The following is an 18,665-nucleotide window of genomic DNA, read 5'->3' as shown; positions in this document are numbered from 1 at the left end:
AGATATACGAAGCACTGTTTTTTTTTAAGAACTCATTTGGTACATTTGCAGAAAATTAAATCAAAAAGCTTTTCTGTGTACCTTGAAATGTCCTTGAGACACTGAAGAATGAAAGCAACAACTTCAAAATAATAGTGACTCCAGATTTACAAATTAAAAGTCATTTCAACAAATGGCCTTTTTGGAATGGAACCATGGAACCATGGTTGCATTTCTCCAGTACTCTGGTACCTCCCCTGTATCTGGTGAGGATTGGAAAATCATCCTCGGAGCATCTGCCTCCCCGACCTCCTTCAGTAGCCTCGGAAACAATCCATCTGGCCCTGGCAACTTATCAACTTTCAAAGATTTCAATCCTTCCAGTACTCCCTCTCTCTTTATGATTATTGTTAAGCAAAGCACTGGCAACTAAACCAGCAACTTAATACTAAATTAAATAAATCCTGACCATAAAAATGGAGCTGGCCACTTGCCAGTATTTTCAGATGCGCCTAGGAGATTTCATTGCATGCCAAATCTAAGCTATTATGTGATTCTCCTGATTTAGAACTGGAAGCTTTATCATGTAGGATTGTTAGTCCTTTTTTAAATATTCAATTAAGAAAATGTGTTCCCTTTTGTTGTGTTTATAACCAAAGTGAGTTTCATCTCACACGGCTGTATTATGAGTTCTATATTATCTTATCTTTACAGTGAAAGGACAGGTAAAAAACAGATATTTCGTACAAAACCTGGAACCAGCAGCGTCACTGTCCCTGGAGATCAACTTGAAGATGTTTCTCTGTACAAGGTTTGGGTGCAAGCAGTGAATGCACTCGGAAATGCAACATCCAAGGGTCTAACTTTTTCGATCCGTGATATAGGTACAGTATTACAATTTCTTGCAGTTGCCACAATTCCTGCTGGAAGATGTTTTTTTTAATGGATTTTGGGGTGTGGGCAAGTCTGGATTTGGGCATATTTAATCCTATCATTGCACAGACAAAGGAGTTGAAAAATCTTCTATTGTACCTCCTGCGATGATTTTTTGGTGGATATTAGGTTAGGCTTAACTTTTTATATCAATGATGAGTTGTTGCCGATGGAGCTTCTATTCACGCCAAACATGGCGATCAACATGGGAAAGGGGAGGCCGGGTGACGATTTGTATATCTGGAGATGGCACAGGAACTCCTGATGGCATGATGGCCAGGTGGCACAGGAACTCCTGATGGCATAATGGCCAACACAGCAGTAGTCTTTGGACCCACCTGGGGAACTGGCCCCAGGAACTGTTCAACCCCCTGAACATGAGAAAAGTTGTGTGTTTAGAAAACATATTTTCGGAGCAGCCCCCAGGAGGAACATGAAGAAATATCTAATCCGGACCTCCATTAACTCTCTGACCCTTTATCAAATCGTTAAAGATGGATACCTGGTTAGGTCCCAGGAGGTGTGAACATCTGCCAACTCTCTCCAAAGTCCTCTCTCTGAACCTGCAGACTTTGGTAGGGTCAGTGACGAAGGCTGGAGTGAGCTAGGAGCAACTGCAGAGATTCCAGTATCCATAGACTTTTAGTCATTCCACGAGGTGAAATCACTTGAGTGAAAAATTGAAGCACTGCAGGTGTCTGTGGAATTATCCAACCATGGCTACCCACTGTCATTTTCCTCAGGGTTTCTCCCACTTGACCATCAGTGCAGAAGATGAACAAGAAGGCCGGAGAAGCAGCATACATGGGATTCTGATTCTCCCTCCAAGTGATGATAATCATTCAAAGGAGCTACAAAATAAATTCCCAGTTACCCGTCTTTTAGGGATGAAAGGAAAATGTTGGGAGAAATGTTACTCTAATTCCAATAGCAAGTTGTAACAATATTTTTCTTTAAACAGTTCAGCCTGACCCTCCAGATATCACTAAAGTTGAATTTATAAACAATTCAGTTGCCAAGACCATTATTCACTGGAGAAATTCAACAAGCCCAAAATGTCGGTTTGAGCTAAGGTATCGAATGACATCAGATCCTGGTATCAGCTGGACTCTGGTAAGTTCCAGATTTGCTGCAGACTGCTGCTTAATAAACTTACACATTATTATTTCCTGACAAAGATAGAATTAAGATCTTCATTTTGTTTCTCTTCGGGCGGGATTCTCCGCCGTGCCCGCCCGGCGACCGGAAAATATCCCTCGGGGTCAGTGAATCTTTAGGTGGTCTGTGCCCCACCTATGGCATCTTGCGGTGGGCAGGGCTGAAGATTGGCTTCCTGGTGCCCATAAAACAAACTCATGGGGTGGCATGGTATGGCAGTGCTGCCTCACAGTGCCGAGGTCTCGGGTTCGATTCCAGCCCCGGGTCACTGTCCCTGTGGAGTTTGCACATCCTCCCTGTGTCTGAGTGGGTCTCACCCCCACAACTCAAAAATGTACAGGGTAGATGGATTGGCCACGCTAAATTGCCCTTTAATTGCGATAAAAATAATTCTATTTCACCCCACCCGCAGGATGCTCTGTTATGCCGGCTGGTCAATGGGGTTTCCCATTGTGGGGCAGCCTCATGCCATCGGGAAACCCCCAGGCTGCTGGCTAAATGGTGCATCCCGCCGGCGGAGAATCCAGTCCACTAAATTTAAAAAAAATAGAATGAAACAAGCTCATACTGCATTAACATTGCAGCTCCTCTCTTGAGTCTGATTCTGAGCATTTAGCCCCAATATTCATTATACAATGGAAAATTTACTGCAATAATAACATGTCTGTAACCAACCTCTCTTTCTTCAGCAATGGCTCTACATTTCATATTGCTTTTGACTACTCTTATCCTATCTCCTTGTCATATTAAAAAAAATACTGCAGTCTTTCTTAAATTACTAAATATAAGTCGCAGGTGACCCCCAGTGTCCATTATACTTTGCTCTGGAAATCTTGATAATGGGTTTGGATTTTCAATGAATGATGGCAAGACTTTCACCTACCCATATGATTCCACTGGCATCTGATTGCCTTTTCTTTGTAAGTGGGCCTGCAGGGTAGGAGTTCAGAGAGAATCTCACTCCTGATTGCATCTCCACCACTGAGAGTGACAGAAACCAGGTCACGATACAGGAAAGGGCTGCTCCTGTTGAAATGGTTAGGTTCACATGACTCTGAAGATGAAGAGATAAGAGTGAGAGCCAAACTTGAATATGAAAAAGCTATAGTGGAAAGGATACATCATCAATGGGGTCTCTAGTGACCAAGGTGCCTGGATTGCCAGAAGCTCTGATGAAGATGGTACTGGCAGAACTAGGAGCCAGAACTAACTGCTGATGGGTGTCCAGAGAATTGTGTCCCAAAAAAATAATTTTCATGGAGTCTGAAGAGAGTAAACTGGCAATCAGTGCCAACTCTATTGCCCCATTCACCGCTAGAAATGGCTTGATGACAATACCAGCCTTCCCAAAGTACACGAGTTTCCCTGCAGGTGCTGGTGTACTGTTGGAAGCATGACTGATCTCCACAACATTCAGGGCAATATAGTATAAAAGAAGAAATGAATGAGACCCTGAAAAGGAATAAGAATCTCTCAGTAACCTCCCCCCCCCCCCCCCCCCCCCCCCAACCCACCTCCCACACGCAGGCTTTCTCTACTCCCAGTCCACTGCCCCATGTATATCACATTCTGTTCAATGTTTAACTGAAAAATGAAGATGTGGAGATGCCGGCGTTGGACTGGGGTGAGCACTGTCTTACAATACCAGGTTAAAGTCCAACATGTTTGTTTCAAACACTAGCTTTCGGAGCACTGCTCCCTCCTCAGGTGAATCAGGTGTTTGAAACAAACATGTTGGATTTTAACCTGGTGTTGTAACTTTACTGTGAAAAATGAAGAGACAGCTCAATGCCTACAACTGAACACATCTTTGCAGGGGCATTTAGGCAGATACTTGGGTGAAGAAACATTGGGAATAATTGGTTGCATGTTTAAATCTTGTGTTCTTTGCAAAAGGGAAATACGTATACAACTGGGAACAAAAGACCAAGGTCCGTCAGTGGATATGAGGCACTGCTGTACACTGGGGAAGTGGTGAACTTGTCAGAAGGTAGTCAGGTTTTGATTGGTAATGGAACAGAGCATTTATAGAGTTGTGAATATGTTGCAGTCTGGATATTCTGATGACTGAGAATGTCTCCTGTTATTGCTCAGTCACAATTCCTGATTTACCAGTCAGATCATCTTCCTATGATGAATATCCATTGTAGCCCTCCGTGATGCTCAGTACTTAACATAAAGAGTTAACTGAGCAGCCAGTTGGCATTCTCCATCCAATTCAGCCATTCAGCCATAGTGCTTTACTTACTAAAGTCACAGCCACTCAGTAAATCAGTTAGGAAATAAGGGCTATCACTGTATGAATCATACATAACCATTGAACAAGAGGAGCTAGGAAACTGCAGATTCTTATCCAAGCATTATCCGCATTTTGTTGGCCAAGAAACTCAAGGACCCAGATCTCAGGAGGTCCATTTGTTAAAAAAACCTATCTTTCAGAAGCAAGGTTCTCATGCACATGGAAGTGGTGACATCTTTTTCTTTGCCTTCTGTGTTTAGGTCAAATTGGCAAATTAGAGAATATAGAACAAACCACTACAATTCTGGAAGCCTTTGTTAGACTATACGCTAGGGCTTCCTTTCACCTCTATAAGCCCCGGTAATGGGATGTGAGAATTCTAGTGAAATGTTCCGTTGTGATTCTGATGGTGCTCAAGGCATCATGGACTTACTTTTTGCTTCTACACTCATTCCAAAAAAGTATCACCAGCCAAGGTTGAACCAAGCATTGGTGACTCTCATTAACTATTCTGCCCAACTACTGTGGTTAAGTCTTGTCAGTATGTTGGCTTTCTTGAGAATAAACAAATTACGTTTACTCCCTAATATTCCGCACAAAGTGGTCAGCATCAACTATTATCTGTACATTCAGGGCATCAAATACTTTCTTGTTGATGAAGTTGAGAGAGCTCTCAGATAGCAATTTTAGGCATATAAATGTGGCATCGGGTGCTCTCTGAATTTGTAGAAACCTAGTCATTTGAAAAAAGCTAATTGTGCAGATGTAACAGCGAGTAACAAACACATGCATTGTCTGTTCTTATGCCTACTTTCTGCTCCAAACTTGAAGTGGTTATATCTGTAATTCAGTGATGAACTGCTGATTGACTGATGTATGTAAAGGGATACATTTTAAGCCCCCCCCCCCCCCGTCCATCCCCCATGGGGGATGCCAACGGCAAGTGTCCAGCCTGCCCAATGAAACCTGGTGGATTGGTGACCAGGCATGAGAGTAGAGCTCCTTTTAGTGCCACATGGAGGCACCTCCATCCTTACATTTCCCTTCACACAATGCCCTATCCACCCCAGACCCCCAGCTCCCTCACAGGAGCCTCCCAGCTTGGCCCCAATGGCCTTGCTGTAGTCCTAGCAGTGGCCACCACTTCCAGTGGGAATGTTGCGACAAGAGGGCTGCCAGATATTTGATTAGCCCGCAGCTCTCAGAGGAAGGATTTTCTCCGTGATGGAAGCTTCAAGTCAGTTATGAGGGGAGGTTAAGCTCATTCTTGAATACTTAAGTAGTGACAACTCCAGCTGCAACTCTTTGTCAGCACAGAACAAACCTCCTGTTCTTCCTCAAATCGTGCAATGGAATGGGCAGAACATCCAAAACTGTAAGCATCTATTTAACTGGATCTTGGATTAATGTATCTGCCAAAATGGAGCACCTCTAAAAATATAGCATCGCACTGATCTGTAAGTCTAAACACTGAGTAAAATTTCATTCCAATAATCGTGTTCCTTTGAAATGATACAAAGATCCAGGTAATTGAGCAATGCGATTAGTTACTAACATGAAAACTATGAAGGGACTGTTGCTGCGATGCCGATTTATGTTGCAAATGTTGCTATCTATTTATAAGTAAAGAAAACTAGTGATAAATGGAGAAGCAAGAACCACCACAGGAGAAATATTTCTGTTATCAATTTTAGGTTGGTAAAAATGCATTTAACATCAGTGGAAATTCAGGTCATTTTTATAACTGGGAGCCTTTCAAGGAATATGAATTTCAGGTCCGCTGCAACCTCGTACAAAACAATAACTATTGGAGTGACTGGAGCACGTCATTTATAAACAAAACACCTGAGGCAGGTGAGTGCAATTCTGATATGTATTTAAATAGTGGGATATTGGAAATGAACTGTTCTGTGACACCAAGCATATTAAATATGTACTGTATCAACATGTGCCATGAGCAAACTTCTACTGGAAGATGTGTGAATGTGTGAGAACAAAGTCCTCAATTTGTTACTTTCCAAATCTGGTGCTCTCCTTCCTCTCCTCACCCCTTCTCACCCTCTTGCTTGCTGCTGTTTTGACAGATGCGTCATGTGCACGGGAATCTTTCTGATAGCTTTGCAGGATCGGCTGTCCTTAAATCTGAATAGAGAGGGAAGACAAAGCAACCCCGCTTAAACATTTGGCTTCATTGAACCCAAAATTTGCAATTATCAGGGCCGATGTGCTCATTGGGCTGGAGTTTGCCTGACAAATCTACTGGAAATAGTAAAGTTGATGAGGGGGGTGTCAGTGGATGTGGTTTATTTGGACTTTCAGAAGGTTTTTGACAAGGTCCCACATTAGAGTTTAGAATGTAGTTTAGCATGGAAAATTAAAGCTCACGGGATTTCGGGGTAGTGTATTGAGATAGAGTCAAAGATGTTTACAGCATGGAAACAGGCACTTCGGCCCAGCTTGTCCATGCTGCCCAGTTTCTATCACTAAGCTAGACCCATTTGCCTGCATTTGGCCCATATCCCCCTATACTCACCCTGCCCATGTAACTGTCTAACTGCTTTTTAAAGGACAAAATTGTACCCATCTCTACCACTGCCTCTGGCAGCTCATTCCAGATGCTCACCACCCTCTGTGTGAAGAAAGTTCCCTTCTGGCCTCTTTTGTATCTCTCTCCTCTCACCTTAAACCTATGACCTCTAGTTCTAGACTCCTCTACCTTTGGGAAAGGATGCCGACCATCTACCTTATCAATGCTCCTCGTTATTTTATAGACCTCTCTAAGTTCACCCCTAACCCTCCTATTCTCCAGGGAAAAAATCCCAGCCTATGCAGCCTCCCCTTCTAGTCCTGCAGCATCCCTGTAAATCTCTTCTACACACTCTCTAAGAAGTCTTACAACACCAGGTTAAAGTCCAACAGGTTTGTTTCGAATCACTAGCTTTCGGAGAACAGCTCCTTCCTCAGATGGAGGAAGCTGGTTTAAGGAAGTTTAAGCTGTGCTCCGAAAGCTAGTGATTCGAAACAAACCTGTTGGACTTTAACCTGGTGTTGTAAGACTTCTCACTGTGCTCACCCCAGTCCAATGCTGGCATCTCCACATCATAGCACTCTCTCTAGTTTAACAATATCCTTCCGATAATAGGGTGACCAGAACTAAACACAGTCCATGTGTGGTCTTACTAATGTCTTGTGAAACTTCAACAAGACATCCCTACTCCTGTATTCAATATTCTGACCAATATAAACCTTGCATGCTGAATGCCTTCTTCACCACCCTGTCCACCTGCGACTCCACCTTCAAGGAGCTATGAACCTAGATCTCTTTGTTCTGTAACTCTCCCCAACCCCCTACCATTAACTGAGTAGGTCCTGCCCTGATTTGATCTACCAAAATGCATCACCTTACATTTATCCAAATTAAACTCCATCTGCCATTCATCGGCCCACTGGCCCAATTAGTCAAGACCCTGTTGCAATCTTATACAACCTTCATCACAATCCACTATGCCACCAATCCTTGTTACATCTGCAAACTTACTAACCATGCCTCCTACATTCTCATCCAAATCATTAATATATATCACAAATAACAGTGGGCCCAGCACCGATCCCTGAGGCATACCGCGGCTACAAGCCTCCAGTTTGAAAAACAACCCTCCACAACCACCCTTTGGCTTTGGTCGCCAAGCCAATTTTGTATCCAATTGGCTACCTTGCCCTGGATTCCATGAGATGTAACCTTTTGTAACAACCTACCATGTGGTATCTTGTCAAATGCCTTGCTAAAGTCCACGTAGACAATGTCGACTGCACTGCCCTCATCTACCTTCTTGGTTACCCCTTCAAAAAAACTCAATCAAATTCGTGAGACATGACTTTTCCCTCACAAAGCCATGCTGACTTTCCCTAATCAGTCCTTGCCTCTCTAAATGCCAGTAGATCCTGTCCCTCAGAATACCTTCTAACAACTTATCCACTACAGAAGTAAGACTCACCAGTCGGTATTCCCGGGGTTATTCCTACAGCCCTTCTTAAACAAGGGCACAACATTTGCTACTGTCCAATCTTCAGGCACCTCTCCTGTGCCTATCGAAGATTTAAATATCTCTGCTAGGGGGACTGGCAATTTCCTCCCAGCTTCCCACAATGTCCTGGGATACATTTCATCAGGTCCTGGGAATTTGTCTATCCTGGTGCGCTTTAATACCTCCAGCACCTCCTTCTCTGTAATATCTACACTCCTCAAGAAATCAATTTTTATTTCCCCAATTTCCCTAACATTCGTGCCTTTCTCAACAGTAAATACTGACGAGAAATATTCATTTAGGACCTCCCCCATCCCTTGTGGCTCTGCACATAGATAACCCTGTTTATCCTTAAGAGGCCCTACCCTCTCCCTTGTCACTCTTTTGCCCTTTATGTACCTGTAAAATCTCTTTGGATTTTTCTTTGCCTTATCTGCCAGGACGATCTCATGTCCCCATTTTGCCCTCCTGACTTCTCTCATTTTTAAAAATAAATTTTGAGCACCAATTCATTTTTTCTAATTAAGGGACAATTTAGCGTGGCCAATCCACCTACCTGCACATCTTTGGATTGTGGGGGGCGAAACCCACGCAAACACAGGGAGAATGTGCAAACTCCACACGGACAGTGACCCAGAGCCGCGATCGAACCTGGGACCTGAGCACCGTGAGGCAGCAATGCTAACCACTGCGCCACTGTGCTGCCCTCCTGACGTATCTCTGAACTAACTCTACTCCGATAAGCCCTATACTCTTCAAGGGATCCACTTGATCCCAGCTGCCTATGCATGTCATATGCCTCCTTCTTCCTTTTGACCATGGCCTCAATAGCCCAAGTCATCCAGGGTTCCCTCCTTCTAGCAGCCTTACCCTTCATTCTAAGTGGAATGTGCTCACCCTTAACCCTAGTTAACACACTTTTGAAAGACTCCCACTTACCAGATGGATAGAAAACCTGTTGACAGACAGACAACAGAGAGCAGGAGTAAACAGGTATTTTTCCAAGTGACAGGCAGTGACTAGAGGGATAATTGGACCCCAACTATTCACAATGTATATTAATGATTTGGATGAGTGAGCTAAAAGTAATATCTCCAAATTTGCAGATGACACAAAGCTGGGTGGGAGGGTGAGCTGTGAGGAGGATGCAGAGATCCTTCAGTGTGATTTGGACAAGTTGAGTGAGTGGGCAAATGAATGGCAGATGCAGTATAACAGGGGTGCCAAACTCAAATACACTGTGGGCCAAAATTTAAAAATCGGGACAAGTCGAGGGCCGGACTGGTTCAATGTTTTTTTGCAAAATTTATTGAAATTAACTTATTGAACCTGGAACTAATAAAGCTTAGGTTATTGCCTATAAAAACAACATTAAATATTAAATAAATAAAAAAATTAGTTGCATTTATTTCTTATTGCTTTATCTGGAGCTTTTCCAGAGTAATTTCTAATGAAAACATTTTTCCACAGGCCAACACTTTGTGATTCACACTATACCTGAATAAACTCGGCATCAGCCATATCATACGCCATAGGCGCTTCAATTGCTGGGGCCAGCTTTAATAGTAATTAGATATTATTAGGGCAGCACGGTGGCCTAGTGGTTAGCACAACCGCCTCACGGCGCTGAGGTCCCAGGTTCGATCCCGGCTCTGGGTCATTGTCCGTGTGGAGTTTGCACGTTCTCCCCGTGTCTGCGTGGGTTTCGCCCCCACAACCCAAAAATGTGCAGAGTAGGTGGATTGGCCATGCTAAATTGCCCCTTAATTGGAAAAAATAATTGGCTAATCTAAATTTTAAAAAAAGTAATTAGATATTATCTCACGGGCCAAAGATAATTCCACCGCGGGCCGGACTTGGTCCACGGGCCTTGAGTTTGACATATATGCAGTATAATATGGATAAATATGAGATTATTCAGTTTGGTAGCAAAAATAGCAAATCAATTTAGGAGAGGGGAATGTGCAATGCAACCTGGGTGACCTCGTACACCAGTCACTGAAGATAAGCATGAAGCTGCAGCAGGCAGTAAAGAAGGAAAATGGTATGTTGGCCGTCTTAGTGAGAGGAGTTGATGCAGTTTTGATGCAGTTATACAGGGCCTTGTGAGACCACACCTGGAACGTTGTGTTCATTTTGGTCTCCTTATCTGAGGAAGGAAGTTCTTGTTATGGTGGAAGTGCAGTGAAGGTTTATCAGACTGATTCCCGGGATGGTGGGACTGACTGAGAAAAGATTGAGTTGGTTAGGATTGTATTCTCTGTAGTTCAGAAGAATGAGGGGGGATCTCATAGAAACCTATAAAATCCTAAGAAGACTAGACAAGGTAGATGTAGGACAAATGTTCCTGATGGAGCGGGGTGTCCAGAACCAGAGGTCACCGTCCAAGGATATGGCGTAGGCCACTTAGGACTGAGATTAAGAGAAATTTCTTCAGACAGAGAGTGATGAGCCTGTGGAATTCACGACCACAGGAAGCACTGGAGCCAAAACATTGTATGTTTTCAAGAAGGAGGTAGATACAGCTCCTGGGGCTAAAGGGATCAAAGGATATGGGGGGAAAGTGGGAACACGCTATTGAGTTGGATGATCAGCCATGATCATATTGAATGGCGGAGCAGGCTCGAAGGGCTAAATGGCCTCCTGCTAATTTCTATGTTTAACCCACCACCCCAAGTCCTCGGCTGTGTGCAGTGGCCACTGCTCCTGGTGGTACTGCTGGAATTATCCATCATAGGGGTGGACTCCTGCCTTTTAATGGGGCAGGAGCCCCGACAGCCACTAATTAGCTCCGGGAACAGCCTAAACTGTGTCCTCGATCCCCTAAAAAGCTGAGTTGAGATTGCCCCTGCCTTTCCAACCCAAACAAAATGTCAGCTGCTGGGTGAACTTCATCCCCAACATTACATTCAGAGATGGGTTTGTGTCCAACCCCTTAATTCTGTGCCAATATGTACTGGTTAGGTTAATAAGAATTCATGCAATCAGATTTATTGCCTGGTTAAAGTAGCAAAAGCCATATAAAAACAATATGCATTGACTGATCAATCAATGAACACTTTGAATAAACAGTAAACAGTGTCCACTGTGTTAGTGAAAACTATTTCAAATGCTTGATATGCTTGATATGGTTAGCTGTAAGTGATGTTACTGTTAAACACCAAATCTACCAGCAAAACTTATTTTTCTTCTCTAATGAACGTTTCCAGTGCCTGTTGGAACTTTAGATGTGTGGAGTTTATGTGAACCAATTGGTCCAAACAAACATAGAACTATAATCATCTCCTGGAAGGTATGTTCAACACCTTATCCCTGTAATTTTGTTAATCAGCTCCTAGTGACAAAGCCATCAACAGCATTGTTTTTCACAGGGAGCTAATGTGAGCTTACAATGTAGACAGTTAAGATGAAAGAGCATGTGTACCTCGAACTGGGCTGCTCCTGAAACAAGGGGCAGGATTCTCCGACCCCCCGCCAGGTCGGAGAATCGCCGGGGGGGCGGCGTGAATCCCGCCCCCGCCGGCCGCCGAATTCTCCGGCACTGGAGATTCGGCAGGGGCGGGAATCGCGCCACGCAGGTCGGTGGCCGCTAGCAGCGCCCCCCCCCCCGGACGATTCTCTGACCCGCGATGGACCGAAGTCCCGCTGGTTTTCTGCCAGTCCCGCCGGCGTAGATTAGACTAGGTCCCTTACCGGCGGGACCTGGTGGCATTGGCGGTCTCGAGGGTCCTGGGGGGGGGGGGGGGGGGGGGGGGGGGTGATGCGATCTGACCCCAGGAGGTGCCCCCACGGTTGCCTGGCCCGCGATCGGGGCCCACCGATCCGTGGACGGCCTGTGCCTTGCGGGCACTCTTTTCCTACGTGTCGGCCGTGTCAGCCTCCACGATGGCCGGCGCGTAGGTGAAACCCCCCCCGTGCATGTCAGGGATGACGTCAGCAGTCACTGCCGCTCCTGTGCATGCGCAGCCTCGTGCCGTCTGGCAGAGTCCCTTCGGCCCCGGTTGGTGTGGCGCCAAAGGCCTTCCATGTCAGCTGGCGGGGCGCAAGCCACTCTGGCGCCGGCCTAGCCCCTGAAGGTGCGGAGGATTCCTCACCTTTGGGACAGGCCGACGCCAGAGTGGTTCACGCCACTCTGTCCCGCCGGGACCCCACTCCCCGCCGGGTACGGGAGAATCCCGCCCAAGATCTTTTAGAGGCTCTTAAGAAAAACTGGTCACCTGGCAACAAATCTGACCTAATTTCTGATTATATTGCAAGTTTCTCTTAAGTCTACCAAGCGTTAAGAGAAGCAGGCCGTTTCAGAAAACTATTGTTAACTTGATTTAACTGCAAAGTTCAATATTAAACTCCGTCAAACTTTCCTTCTTGTTCCCTCTAATCTGTCAGGGTACATATATATCATTGTCTCTGTAGCCTTACTTCATCCAAATCAAAATTCATTGCTTTGTTCCATATTTAACTACTATTCCCTAGAACCTCCATTACCATCCCTTCCTTCGGCTAAACACAGGCTTTTAAAATCCAAATCTAGCATCACATAGTCATTATTTCTTCATTTGTTTCATTTTCTCTCCTACTCTTTCTAACCCCAGCAATGTCCAGTCCAGAACTATATACGCAATAAGCCTTTCATTTTAAGTTTCTCAGTTGAATTAAATTACTAACCCTTTCCCCACATCTGAGTCAGGTAATCTTTTAATTCTCCTAACCAGTTATTTTTAAATATTAATATATTATATCAGCAAAGTGATAGAAAGTGTCATCAATAATGCTATCAAGCAGCATTTACACAACACTGTTCTGCTCACTGATGCTCAGTTTGGGTTCCTCCAGCGCTCTTAGCTCCTGACTGCATAATACCTTGGCCCAAACATGGACAAAAGAGCTGAATTCATGAGGTGAGAGTGACTGCCCTTGACATCAAGGCAGCATTTGACCGAGTATAGCATCAAGGAGCCTCGACAAAACTGAAGTCAGTGGGAATTAGAGGGAAGATTCTCCATTGGTTGGAGCAAACATGGAACAAAGGAAGATGCTTGTAGTTATTGGATGTCAATCACCTCCATCACAGGACATCACTGCAGGAGTTCCTCAGGGTGGTGTCCTAGACCCAAACATCTTCAGCTGCTTCATCAAGTACCTTCTTTCCATCATAAATTCAGAAGTGAGGATGTTCAATAATGATTGTACAGTGTTCAGCACCATTTGCAAGTCTGAGATAACAAAACAGGCCATGTCCATATGCAGCAAAACTTGGGCAACATTCAGGCTTGGGCTGATAAATATCAAGTAGTATTCACACGATACATGCTCCAGATTATGACCATCAAGAGAGAATCCAATCATCTCTCTTTGGCCTTCAATGGCATTACCATCGCAGAATAGGGCCCCCACCATCTACATCCTGGGAGTTACCATTGACCAGAAGCTGAGCTGGATGAACAACATAAGTACTGTGGTTACAACAGCAGGTCAGAGGTTGAAAATTCTACGGCGAATAACTCACCTACTGACTCCCCAAAGCCTGTCCACAATCTGCAAGACACAAGTTAGGAATGTGATTAAAATACTCTCCACTTGCCTGGATGAGTGCAACTCCAACAATACTCAAGAAACTCGACAACATCCAGGGCAAACAGCTGCTTAATTGACATCCACCACCCTCAACATTCAGTCCCTCTCCCACGATGCCCAGTGGCAGCAGTGTACACCATCGACAAGGTGCACTGTAGCAACTCACCAAGGTTGCTTTAACAGCATTGCCCAAAATGTGTTCGATATATTGTGGCCCCGTTGATTCTGCAACTGGTTAACATACTACAGTCAGCTCTTATTACATTCTGGTAATTTCTAACACCATCTCGTGAGACGTTGCGTTGTGAATTCCGCTCATTGTGGGCGGGATCATCTTTTGGCAAATCTGCAAATTAGAGCAAGGCAGCTAGTCTTACTTTAATATTCAGTTTCCCGAGGCACCCGATGCGTTGGGATCTACCCCGTCACCTTGGAGGCCTCGGCGAGTGCCGTTCAGTGCTGATCTCCACAAACGGGGACCAGACGGAATGGCACTCGTGGAGGTGTCCCAGGGGATTGAAGGTGTCCAGGTAATGCCCTCTGGGCAGAGTGGTAGCCTGGCATTGCTGGTGCCACCTGGGCATCCTGGCAATGCCACCTAGGTGTCAGCCTGGTGGCCAACGGGCCCACCTGGGGCACCCGAACAACAACCAGGCCCATCCAGGCTCAGTCGCCCCAGTAGACAGCCGCCAAAGGGATCCCAGATCACAAGGCTGCCTCCACTCCTGATGTACTGCGTGGGGATCCACCTCAGCGTAGCGGTGGGATCTGTGAGGCCATAAAGGTAGACACCATTTAGGGTGGCACGAGTTGGTGAACTTGGCTATAGGGGCTAGGGCACAGACTGTATATTTGTTCATATTAAACACCTGTGCAAAATGTCGCAACCTGCCTCTGTGCTCTGTCAAAAGGGCGTGAGGGATGGGCTGGTCTGGGTTGGCTGCAGAGGGGGCGCAGGGGGCAGGGGAAGGGAGGATGGGCTGACATTGGAGGTGAGCTTTGCACAGGGACCCCAGTTCAGCTAGTGCTCACTACTGCGGTGTCCCACCCTCACCCTTCTCTCCCCTCCACCGTCCCCACCTCCGCCACCCCAAAGATCTGGTGGGACTGTGTAATGGAACGGCCAGCTCACATGCGGTGATCACCCATGTGGACGGTGGAAAGTGCTACCATGGGTAGGAGTCAGAGCGATGCAGAGCACCAGAACTCATCCCAGAGCGGGTTGTCATCACCCTCCATCCCATGGGCCGGACCCACTGTTACAGTCAACCAGGGTCTGCACCCCGTAGTGAAGTAGTTAGGAATCACAGAGGGGATTGCGCAGGGAGGGTGTTCATGGGAGGGGGTAACTGGCCGGGGGGTGGGGGTGGGATGGGTGTCCTTGCCGCTGGCCAGGCTCCCTAGTTGGTGAACTTGGAGGCAATTAGAGCATCCCGTGCGCAGCGGCCCTGGCACACATGTTATGCGGCCTCTCGTGCCTGCCCATCCTCGCCCTCCCCCACATCCTGCTTGTCGGATGAGGCTTAGAATTCACCATCCTTCTGCAGCACGTCGCCCCTCTGCTGCACGATGTTGTGGAGGACTCAGCAGGCCACCACGATGTGGGAGACCCTCCTAGCACTATACTGGAGGGCCACTCCAGAGCAGTCCAGGTACCTGAACCGCATCTTCAGGATGCCGAAGAACCGCTCGATCATGTCCATGGTTGTGGCTGGGCGTCGAAGTAGTGTCGGTCTGTGGCCTCCCAATGGGCGGCATCAGCCACAACCCCAGCGGATAACCCCTGCTACGTAGGAGCCAAACCCTCAGCGGGAGGTGGGGGCACCTCAAGGAGATCAGGAACCATTGAATATGTCAGGGTGAAGGAGGAGTCATGCGCACTCCTGAGTATTGGGCGCAGATGTTCATGGAGTGCAGCTGATGGTCACACACTGCTGCAGATTCATCGACTGGAACCCCTTTTGGTTTGTGAAAACCGGCCTGTCATGGGGCAGTGCTTGTAGGGTGACATGCATCCATTCGATCACCTCCTGTACCCAGGGCATCTTGCCGATGAAGGCGAATCCCGCTGCCCAGGCATCCTGGTGGCCTCAGTCCACATTGAGTTTGATATATTGTGGCGACTGGGCCTATAGGATCTCTGTGACGATGCACCTGCGCACTGAGCTCTGAGATTCCGGACAGGTCCCCACTTGGCGCCTGGAAGGACCCTGTCACCTTGATGGCCACCGGGGGTCGGTGTCCCCCTCCATTTCCCCGCAGTGCCAGGTGTACCATGGTCTGGCAGATACATTGCACCATTCCTCTGTGCTGGGGGGGCACCCACCCATTCGACAGGTGTCACTCTGCACGACCAGGGGTCATGGTGTACAATCAGTGGGATGCGCAGCGAGATGGCTGCCTTGCAGGCCATGGCAATTGCGGTCCGATCCAGGATACCCGCTTCATGGTCAGCCCTCTGCTTGCCCTACCTCCTCTCTCTCCTTCATCGGCCACGGCGCCTGTTTTCCCATTTTTACAACCACAAGATAATCACGCTGTCGCGAATTTCCCTCGGTGGAGGCGGAGCATCGCTGATGGTTCCGGAGAATACCAGGTCAAGCCCATAAACGATATGCGAATGGCGTTTACTGTATGTGCGACATAGAACGCAGTGACTTCGCTGTTGAGGCACCAGAGCATGACATTCTGGCGTGCGCCCGGGACCCGCCGCAGTTTTGGCTTCATGACCGATTCACCGTCCGGTCGAGTTTCTGGCATGGCTAACAGAGAATCCTGCCCACTTTTTCTAAGCTGTCTTGTGTTCTTTTTCTGACTATCTTAAATCTCTCCCTCTCGCGACCACCTCACCAACCAATGGAAGCAATGCATCAGTCCTTGCCTTAAAACAAAGCTTCACAACTCTTGATAACTAGAACCTTGTGATCCATGGCACTATTCTGGTGAATTGTACTTACACATTTTCCATATCTTTTACATCCTTTCTACAATGAAGTGCCCAAAACTTTACAGAATATTCCAGCTGCAACCAAACTAAGATCCTGTAATTTTCTTAGTTTTGTATTCTGTGGTTCCAGATACAAAACCAAAGATGCTACTTGGTATATTCATGGTTTTATGCATTGCACACCAGAGTCCCTCTACTCGGTATTTTCCATTTGAAGATAAAGCTCAGCACTAAATCCATATTCTCATTTCAAGAGGCTGTGCAGACAATTAATGACAAAATGGAAACAAACATTCGCACTGTTGCATTGGAAGAATTTTTTCTAACATTTGGGAGAAAGCATGTTGTTAGCGTATGGAAAGTTTTCATTTGTTGCTCGCTGGAGCTGTACCTGGCTGTGGCAGCTCTTGATGCCCTGACAGTAACACCATTAACCATCTTAAATGCCTCCCAAAAAACATTTAAAAAGAATCCCTACACAAGTTGCTACACAACTCTGTAAACATTTTATGGCAGAAATGCCAAGTAAATTCAGACAGCGAAAAGTTTACGATCTGGACTAACGTCTGCAGTGTATCAGTGGGAGTGATGATGGGTTTGGTCATGTTTGCCTTGAACAACATGAGTGATATTGTTCTGAAAGTGAAAATATTGGTATTGGACCTGGTATTAAGTTTTCACATAAGTAAGGTCTCTGAGTCTGGATCGGCAAGGTGAGAACAGGATAACATTTCAACATAGACAATGAGTCAAAAGATCCTTTGTTATCGTACTCAGTGACTTCCTGACCTCATGACCCTTAACAACCAATTTAGTGATTAGTTTTCCAATAGCTCCCCCTTGTGACAGGCTGGGCGATTACATGTATATGTTCCTTTTCTTAACTTCTGAAATTCCTTCTTAATTCTTTTCCTGAAAGCTTTTGCCCAATTCAAAATCAAATAAGCATGGGATAGAAGGTGGAGATCGGGGTGAGGCACGGCTTCAACATTAATCTGTGGACCACAGCAGAAGAATGGTGCCATGCAGGACTTATTACCTCCTTCCCACTTATACCGGGGCTGTGCAATTTTGGTTGGGACCTTGAACTTGATCAGGCCTTGTACCTGCCGGAAGCATGCAGGAGACCCATTAAAATATCCCAATATGGCTACTGCGAGTAATTTTGAAGTACCAGTGGAGGGAGGAGGGTGCCACGTCCATGGGTAGTTGCGATTGAGACCCAGTAAGTGGTCTTTAAACATCCAACGGCTGCTCAGAAAAAAAAATACAGGCTTTTAAACTATTATTATCAGGTCAAGGTGAGCATTAATGCAGACCCAACAAAGGATCCCTGTGTGATGAACGGTATTAATAACTGCTAATAACTAATAAACGGTACCTGACCTTTAATACCTTGCCCCTTTAAGATGCTTGGAACCCTGGGGGACTCCACCTCTGGCTACGCCCCCAGGAAACGGTATATAGGATAAGGCTCCATGTGGTGAGCACACTTCTCTCGGATGCTGTTCAGTTCTCTGTAGATTAAAGCCTTTTGATTACCGACCTCGCTCTCACGTCGTAATTGAGGGTGCCTCAATTTAATCTACAGACACATCAAGATGGACAGCGCTCTAAAACCGGAGAAACTCAACCTGGACGCCAGGTCGCCGGATGCCCCGGAAATTTTTTAATATTGGCTCCGGTGTTTCGAGGACTATCTGGACTCCTCAACGATTGATGTCGACAGCACTCGCAAACTGCGTTTACTACATGGCCGGGTGGGCCACCGACTCTCCGCCGTGATCGAGAATGCTACGGCCTATGATGC

The 18,665-nt window shown here is 46.2% G+C and overlaps 1 protein-coding gene across 1 annotated transcript in view; it reads left to right on the top strand.

Annotated features, from left to right (window-relative positions):
- The window catches only part of LOC119964218 (interleukin-12 receptor subunit beta-2-like), a 194,251-nt gene that overhangs the window by 100,033 nt on the left and 75,553 nt on the right, over nt 1-18,665 (top strand). The window contains exons 7-10 of the mRNA XM_038793502.1: nt 694-863; nt 1,874-2,025; nt 6,004-6,163; nt 11,544-11,626. Coding sequence (XP_038649430.1) covers nt 694-863; nt 1,874-2,025; nt 6,004-6,163; nt 11,544-11,626 — 565 coding nt within the window. The remainder of the gene's footprint in view (nt 1-693; nt 864-1,873; nt 2,026-6,003; nt 6,164-11,543; nt 11,627-18,665) is intronic.

The sequence above is a fragment of the Scyliorhinus canicula genome, chromosome 4, assembly GCF_902713615.1.
Source record: "Scyliorhinus canicula chromosome 4, sScyCan1.1, whole genome shotgun sequence".
NCBI lineage: Eukaryota > Metazoa > Chordata > Chondrichthyes > Carcharhiniformes > Scyliorhinidae > Scyliorhinus > Scyliorhinus canicula.
The sequence above is the reverse complement of the archived record's forward strand: the minus strand, read 5'-3'. Positions and strand labels throughout refer to the sequence as shown.